This window comes from Hypomesus transpacificus, unplaced genomic scaffold (assembly GCF_021917145.1).
Source record: "Hypomesus transpacificus isolate Combined female unplaced genomic scaffold, fHypTra1 scaffold_229, whole genome shotgun sequence".
Lineage (NCBI taxonomy): Eukaryota > Metazoa > Chordata > Actinopteri > Osmeriformes > Osmeridae > Hypomesus > Hypomesus transpacificus.
The window spans coordinates 193,108-202,010 of NW_025813764.1; the positions used below are offsets into that span (position 1 = coordinate 193,108).

Below are 8,903 nucleotides of genomic sequence, written 5' to 3' on the forward strand. Positions count from 1 at the left end.
AGGCCAGGGTGGAAGCAATCAGCCATTCGGTGGTGTCATCCTCCACCTCCTCCCCCTCCCTCCAGGATCACCTGCCCGGCCCCTCCACCTCCTCCCCCTCCCCCTCTCCCTCCTCCTCCCAGCCCCAGCCTCAGCCCCAGCCTCAGCCTCAGCCTGAGATCGTGGCTATAGACAGAGAGGCAGCCAGTAAAGGCTTGCTGGAGTGGCTGAGATTGAACCCCAACTACAGCATGGAGCTGCCTGCCTTCACACAGGTGAGGAGCTGTCTCTGTAAGACGGCCTTCCGACTGGAGCAGGTGTGTGTGTGTGTGTGTAGCCTGGAGCAGGTGTGTTTAACAGGCTGTGTGTGTGTGTGTAGCAGGTGTGTTTAACAGGCTGTGTGTGTGTGTGTGTAGCCTGGAGCAGGCGTGTTTAACAGGCTGTGTGTGTGTGTGTGTAGCCGGGAGCAGGTGTGTTTAACAGGCTGTGTGTGTGTGTAGCCTGGAGCAGGCGTGTTTAACAGGCTGTGTGTGTGTGTGTGTGTGTGTGTGTAGCCTGGAGCAGGCGTGCTGCATGGCTTCATGGAGAGACCGAAGCAGAGGAGACACCGCTGTAAGGACCCCACCAAGCTGGACGTGAACACTCTGACCGGGGAGGAGAGGGTCCCTGTGGTGCACCGGAGCACCGGGCGCAGGGTAACACACACACACACACACACGCACTTAGATTAGACGCACACACACACACACATCCTCCAGCTGATCCTCCTGTTTGTGTGTGTATGTGTCTATGTGGTGTGTGTGTCTCTGTGTCTCTCTGTGTGTGTGTGTGTGTGTCTCTGTGTGTGTGTGTGCTACAGTTAGGGGGTGCCATGGCTCCAGCCATAAAGGAGCTCTCTCGATGGCTGGATGCCAACTCTGAGTATTGTGTAGCTCCAGACTGGGCCGACGTGGTCAAACACTCTGTGAGTACCCTCGCTTCCTGTTCAACTGGCCAATCCTCTTGCACTTCCTGTTTCAACTGGCCAATCCTCTTATACTTCCTGTTTCAACTGGCCAATCCTCTCCTCCCTGTTTGGCAGGGCTTCCTTCCGGAGGGGAAGTTCGGTCGCATCCTGACGGAGCCGGTGAACCGTGACCCGGGCTCGCGGCGGAGGGGGCGTCGACCTCGCAGCGAGATGCCTAAGCCCCTCCTCTCTGAGGCCCCGCCCGGCCTGGCCCCGCCCCTCCTCATGAACGGCGGGCTGATGGGCCTACAGAACCTACGAGGTGTCCCTGGCCTGCCATTGGCTAGTCTGATGGCGGGCTTCCCCCACGGGTTTGCCATCCCTTCCGGCGAGGATGCCAAGAACGGGCTGAGCATGTTACCCATGATGCTCCACAGCCTCCCCCACGGTGCCTTGCCCCAGCACATGTTCAACGTGGGCGGGATGATGTCACAGGCCCCTCCCCCGTCCAGCTCCGCCGCCAGCTCCTCCCCCGCTGCCGTGGCAACCGCCACCAGCTCGGCCGCGGGCTCGCCGTCCTCCACGGCCAGTAGCCCCGCCCCCCGCAGCTCTGCCGGGCCGGGCGAGGGAGGGGAGAGGAGGAGGGAGGAGAGGCTGGGGGAGGGCAGGGTTGGGGGGCCGCACAGCATGGCCTCCATCACCACCTCCGCCCCCACCACCAGCACCGTGACCTTTAACCCCTTCCTGCTCCCAGGGGTGTCCCACAGTCTGCTGTACCCCCACATGTTCCTGTCCCCCGGGGGGCTGATGACCCTGCCGGGCCTGCCCCCCCACGACCCCGCCAGCCCCCGTCGCCGGAGGAAGAGGGCCCCGCCCCCGGCCGACGACACCCCTGTGTTTGTCGCCCTCGGAGACGAGGAGGCGCTGGGGGTCAAGGGTCGGAAGGCGAGCCCCGTGCCGGACTCCCATGATGCATCTGGGCGGGAGGCGGAGGAGAGAGCAGAGGAGGGGAGAAGAGGGGAGGACAGAGGAGCGGAGGAGAGAGGAGAGGAGGGGAGAAGAGGGGAGGACAGAGGAGTGGAGGAGAGAGGAGAGGAGGGGAGAAGAGGGGAGGAGAGAAAGGAGGAGGCGGAGGCAAGACAGGAGGAGAACGGAGAGAAGGAGCAGGAGAGGGGGATGGATGAGGAGAAGAGAGAGACTGAGGAGAGACAACCTGAAGAGGAGGAGTGGATGAGGGTGGAGGACTCACAATAGACTTCCTCCCTCCATCCCCAACTCGCTCCTTTCTAACTGTGCAACAATGTAAAGTTTGTGCTGTGTCAGTCCATGTCCATGTATAGACTTTTATTACTGTAAGTCCACTTGTTCATGTTTCTAGAGACTGTACCCCTCATCCTCCATCCACCTGCCCCCACCACAGGAGGCCGATCACGCACACTGCAGGCCAGGCTTGGAAGGTAGACACACCTGGTGTATCCTGGTTAGGGACACACCTGGTCTAGCCTCTTCAGGTGTGGTATCTGGTGGCCATGTTGGAGGAAAAGCAGCTTGCTGGTTTATGACATCAGGTTTCTGCTACCGAATAAACACGAGAGAATCATGTCATCTGTTCAGATGTCGCAACACAACTCTAGAATACAAACAAAGCTACAGATAGCAGAGAACAATCCTGAGATTTGAGTCTTTTTTTAAATGTATTAGTTCTGCCACAGAGTCACTTTGAGAGCTGCCCAGAGTAAAATGTACCAGAGAAGCACCCCACACGGCCTGCAGGGGGCAGTGAGAAGGGCAACACACCTCATCCAGGAGAGAAGTACAGAAACAAACCCTCTGGTGGGAGAGAGGGAGGGAGGGAAAGGGAGAGAGGTAGGGGAGGGAGAAAGGGAGGGAAAGAGGGAGAGGGAGGGTCAGTTGTGTCATGAGGAATAATCTGTCCATGTCCATCTATCTGTCTAGTGTTTTGAGTCTGGCCCAGTATGTAACACCACAGAGAGACAAAAGGAGGTGAGAGTCCAAGAGGGAGTAGCGAGGGGTGTGAGATGAGAAGCAGAATGCCCCTTTCTCATTTAAATATCCTGTAGACTAGCCAATCATACTAAGAGTTTTTAAATATGTAAATCTATCTGGCTGTATATTGCAGTTTTTTTTCTCTCTTGTTTACAAACACATCATGTTTATCGTTGTGTCCATGATGTAACTCTCCATTCCTGGGGAGGACTGACCCCCCCAGGCCCCCCCCCCCACCCACACACACACCTTCACTACAGGGTCTACACTCATTACAGTCATTGTTTTACTAATGTCTGACTTCACTTAAATTATGTTTTCTGATATGAGAACATCATTATTTGCACAGTGTCCGTTAGGTGAACATTTACCTGCCTGTCCTCCCTTTTCATTCTGTGTGTGTGTGTATGTGTGTGTCAAGGTGTGTGTCTGTTTCTAGTTGTGTGTATGTCTGTGTCTAAGTGTGTGTGTGTGTGTGTACATGTGTGCATGCATGCGCACACGTGTACTCAGCCTCTCCAGAAGAGGCTGTGATCGTTGAAGCGTGTTTCTCACGTTCTGAAATCACCTTTCTTGTTAAGACATTATTGTTGCCTTGTCACTACCTGTGACTATATAATTTATTTTATTGTATTTGCTTTGCCATATTTTCACCAAATATGACATTATTTTTCTTCCTGTTACTTTAGTTGATTATATTCAAAGTAAAAATGCCTTATTTAGCCATCTCTTTTTATATCTAGATGTTTTGTGACATCTCCATATTGGAATCATGTATCTCCTGTGTTTTATCTGTTAGTTATTTTTGTTTTGGCCCTCCAGTTGTGTGCAGAACCGTCATGGCAACTTGCCTCGCCTGTCGCCATAGCAACATGGTGATGGGGGTCCCAGACTGGTGTGGGACTCCGCCTGACGTTGTCATGACTCCTGGTGTTCAAGGTGAGGAGTCTAGCAGACATATTCATGTGGCCTTCAGTGCAGTTAGTCCTAGACAGACTGAAAGGCAGACAGGCTGTCAGACAGACAGGCTGAAAGACAGACAGACAGACAGATAAGAAGAGAAGACAGGTAGAGATACAGACAGGCTGTCAGACAGACAGGAAGACGTACAGACAGTCTGCATACATCTGGAGTGTGTTATCGCTGAGTCATCGTGTCAGACAGACAAGCAGCATGAGAAGTGGGGGTGGAGGGGGGCGACTGATGTCTTCAGTAGATTATAGGTCAATATTGTTCCACGCACCAGCCCACGCTCATTTCCTGTTTATATCCACTCCCTGTTTATATCCATGTTCTGTTGCTTGGCTAGTTTGTTTGTGAAAACTTGAAGCAACTTGTCGGTGCAGTGTTACTAAGGGTCGGAGGTCAGTGAGTATTTATTATCGTCATGACAGCAGCCTGTGCTGCCTCTGTTGTGTCTGGTCCTTTGTGTAAACGATGGTCATGTTTGTTTCATCTTGCCCGTAAGGTCAAGTGTGTGTGTGTCGGAACAGCTGGAGGGGGGGATTCTAACCTTGCTGTCCTGCACAGTATTCACATTGAGGGGGGGCTGGGGAGAGAGAAAGAAATTTGAACTTGATAGTGATACCTACCCTGCCACATCATCAGCCTATCACAGATGTGGGTTTAATTTACCTGTCCCAACTAGCTCCTCCCATATGCCCCTGTGGACCAATCACATCATCCAGAACATACTTGGTTTGTGATCTTTTATTGTGCAATAAAAGATTACTTTCAACTTTCCTTATAGTGTCCTGGGTGATTTCTTTCAGAGTGATACTGGCAATCCAACAGTCAACTGACTTCACAATGTTTCTGATCGTTGTTCAAAACTTTTTTTTCCACACAAAAGTGAGAGGACAGGAAATGATGCCACCAAAAACAGATTTAAAAACATTTAAGAAGCGAAAGTGAAGTTGTAACAAGTCAAGTAGGCCTAAAACGTTGTTTTAGTAAAGAGTTCTATTGGCAATCCAACAGTCAACTGACTGCACAAAGTTTCTGGTCGTAGTTCTCTTTTTTTGTAACTTTTTCACACAGACTTTTTTAACCTTTCAAAACTTTTTTCCCACAAGTGAGGAGAGGAGAGAGGAAATCATGCCACCAAAAACAGATTAAAACTAAAGTAACGAGCCTGGCTTGAAAATGTACGTAGAAAGTACAGATATTTGTGTACATTTTTTTAAAGAGTTAAAGTAAAAAGTTATAACAAGTAAAGTAGGCCTACCTGAAAAGCTGCTAGATGATGACATCTCATACATAGCGTCAACCTTTAGATCTGTCAAAGAGCAAAACGTGTGGATCCACCTGTGACCTGAAGAGCCTTGGCTGTCAGCGAGTCCTGATTGGATTATCCACTCAGGTATTCTTTTGGAAATTAAATGTCCTTTCCTCAAGTCTGGCGAGACGGGAAGAGATCTGATGGAGAGCAGGAAATACGACGTTAGGATGGAGGACGGGTTTCCCCAGCTGCAAGAAAATGCTCCTCTGGGGTTTTATCATCCAGGTTCAACTTACCATGATGTGCACTGGGCTAAGGGCATGCAAGCTACTCATCTGGTCCTCTTCGTAACAGGTGGTGGTTGATGTTCCCGCTTCAACAACAAGTTCAATTCTAAAACGCTTGCAAGGCTCAGAACATTTGATTTCAAATCTATGCTGCCTTACGTGTCTGATGAGCACTAGGAGGGTCCCTTGGTGTGCGATATGTACAATTATTTTGTGGACGGGGATAGCTGAAAACAGTACAATTGTCAAAACATGCAAGAATATATCAATTGTGACATCACAAAAGGCTGGGTCCAGGAGGGGGGCTACATTCCCCGGAGGTGGCTGCAGCCCTGAGCAGCTGTGGCTCCCTCTACTGGAGGAGTCGGGAACTCCATCCCTCCCTCAAAGCGGGGTATTCCCACACACCTGGGACTGATCAGACCCTGATGGCCTAAAGGGTTTGGTTAAAGAGGGAGAGCCACAGTGAGGTGGGGAGAGTGGGGTTTGGTGATGAGAAGGATTCCTGCACCTAGAAGAGGTGCTGTACACGGTTTTCGAAATCCTATGTAAGTTGTTGTAGTTTTTTTGTTAATTCTGAGGATCTTGAATAAACACCTTGTTTTAGTTCGACCCCGGTGTCCTCGCTCTATTTAGAGCTGTCTCGCTGAGGGCTGGGTAGCCTCTCGTGGCGTCACACTGTATACAACTTGAAATAAGATAATGATGTGGAAATACTGTTGTAACGAGGTTAAAAGCTCATGTTGATTCTGCATAACTTCTATTTTTAAAATGACAAGCATTTCTACACAAATCAACAGTACAATCAATTAACTTTACAAAAATTCTTGAAAATATAAAATATTTACAATCATGTACAATTATTTATTAATAACTAATCTTCCTCTTCATGAATGATATCCCCACATAGATTAGATAAAGCTGCACAAATTCTCAGGACTTTATCAAATTCGTGAACCAGGCTTACTGGTATAGTTTGTGAAAGGATTCTGAAGTTTTTTAGGCGGCAAATGACCCTTTCAACGTGGACGCGCACATTGGCAATGTGCCTGGTGTTGGTTGTGTCCTCTTCAGACAGTGACATCCCCTTCTTCTGGCAAGATCAGCTTCACTTCTCGTTCATGGAGGTCTGAAATGACAAATCCTCTGTGTGCCATAATTACATCTCCTGGACGCAGGTACTCCAGAAAGCCACTATTGGATGTAATAAATGTGTCACTGCATTTGCCTCCATATGCAGCGGACACAAACATTATCAGACCACAGGGAGCAATTGCCACCAGATACTTGATTGTATTTTGGCCATAGTAATGACAGTGACAGTAAGCCTCGCGTCTTGAATCCAGGTTGTGGGGTTTCTGCAGAGGGGTTTCAGAGCAGTCCATCACACGGGTTGTAGTTTGATAGTGCTCTCTAAAACACTGTGGCGTTGTTGCTTGGATAGTTTCCCTGGGCAACCATGGGATGTATGTCTTCATTTTCTCCTCCATGATGTCATACCACACCGACGTGATCTTGCTGACTTGAGGATGGGACACATGAAACCTCTCAGCAAGATCATCCTGCAGCAAATTCAGCTGTAACTATATCAGGGTCATAAGGACCTGATCAAGGGCATCTAATTGAAAGGAGTTTTTGTAATCCTTTATCAGCTGATTGGCAAAAAAATTTAAAGCATCCAGAGGTAAACCTCATTCCGTTTTCTCCAGCTGTGCAGCCACGAACTGCACAGTTGACGCTGGGCATGTCTATTCGCCTTAAATTAGTACCAGAAGCTGTTTAAAACGTTCTCTTTTAGTACCGTTATAAAGCGGAACGTATCTAAACCGGAAATAAGAATACGCGGATGGCCGCGTCCATCGTGATTTCAGGAATAAAGTCAATAAAAGCACAGTTCTTTAGATCTGTAGATGCAGGCTTTTAAGTAAAATTACAGATCTAACCATAGAGATATATATATATATGGATCTAACAGCCTACTTATAAAAACATTGGGAACGCCAGAACACTAAGAAAGGCAAACGTGACGTAAACGTGACCCTGGGATCTGCGACGGTGACCCCCTCATCCTCTGCGAGGAACCTTGGGGTTACCATGGATGACGAGCTCTCCCTCACGGCCCACATTGCTGCGGTCTCCCGGTTGTGTAGATTCACCCTCTACAACATCCGGAAGATCAGGAGATACCTGTCTGAGCACTCCACCCAGCTGCTTGTCCAAGCACTTGTCCTCTCCAAGTTGGACTACTGCAACTCGCTGCTCGCCGGTCTCCCATCATGCGCAACCCGCCCTCTTCAGAGGATTCAGAACGCAGCGGCCCGCCTGGTCTACAATCTACCCAGACGCTCCCACGTTACCCCGCTCCTCATCTCCCTCCACTGGCTACCCATAACGGCCCGCATCAGATTCAAGACCCTGATACTGACCTTCCGAGCAGTGAACGGGACTGCGCCCGACTACATCAAGTCTCTCCTGCAGCCTTACACCCCCACCCGCCACCTACGGTCTTCTTCAGACAACCGCCTGGTGGTCCCACCTCTCAAGACCGCCCGGTCCCAGCACAAGCTCTTCTCCTGCCTGGCCCCCCAGTGGTGGAATCAACTCCCCACCTCCATCAGAGACACAGACTGTCTCTCCACCTTCAAGAGAAGGCTCAAGACGCACTTGTTCCGGGAGTACAACGAACGGTACTTAGGAATGGTTTGCTGAACCCAACCCTAGTTTCCTCAAGGATCACAATGACTCTTGCTTAGACTGTTGCTCTTGTTGGTTAGTGGTAGCTGGTTTAAACTGTTGTATTCTATTTTAGTTAATCCTATTTTTATTGCTTTTCTACAGGTACACCTGCACTTAGAGATTAATGTTGTGTAATTTAACTTGTTTAACTACATGCTCTTATGGTTTCTTCTCTTTAGCACTATTTTTTGGTTGTTCACAATATGTACTTCTTGTTTTTGACTACCCGCAATGCTGTGGGGCTATCTTGTTGTTATTATCAGTGACCTATGCACTTTGTAAAACTCTCTCTTGGAAGTCGCTTTGGATAAAAGCGTCTGCTAAATGAATAAATGTAATGTAAATGTAAATTCACAAATCAGTAAAATATTATTTGCCATAATAGCGTTAAGTCGCTAGACAATATTTTATGTCACTAGTAAAGGCGAAAGGTTGCTAAATTGGTAACACCGTAGATCTGTGGATGTTAAAAATGTAAGTTCGACTTCATGCAGCACCGGCGGCGCCGACATCCGGCTGCAGGCGGCTGCCTTGAAGCTGCTGATAATGCCATTGGCTGCTTCAAGTCAGCCGGACTGCAGGCGACTGCAGGCGACGCCGGCGCTGCATGAAGTCGAACACACCTAAAGTTGGTTCTGGGGGAGGGGAAGGGGGCGGGGTTACCATGACGGCCCTGTGTGTCACAGTCTCCCATTGGCTGCAGGGGGGCAGTTTTCGCGCCACTTGG

The 8,903-nt window shown here is 49.5% G+C and overlaps 1 protein-coding gene across 1 annotated transcript in view; it reads left to right on the forward strand.

The window, feature by feature from the left end:
* chd6 (chromodomain helicase DNA binding protein 6) overlaps positions 1-1,984 on the forward strand; it is a gene marked incomplete at its 3' end in the record, with an annotated part of 28,500 nt that extends 26,516 nt beyond the window's left edge. Inside the window, exons 38-41 of the mRNA XM_047014239.1 lie at positions 3-254; positions 534-674; positions 839-943; positions 1,061-1,984. Coding sequence (XP_046870195.1) covers positions 3-254; positions 534-674; positions 839-943; positions 1,061-1,984 — 1,422 coding nt within the window. The remainder of the gene's footprint in view (positions 1-2; positions 255-533; positions 675-838; positions 944-1,060) is intronic.
* Between the last annotated feature and the right edge of the window lie 6,919 nt (positions 1,985-8,903).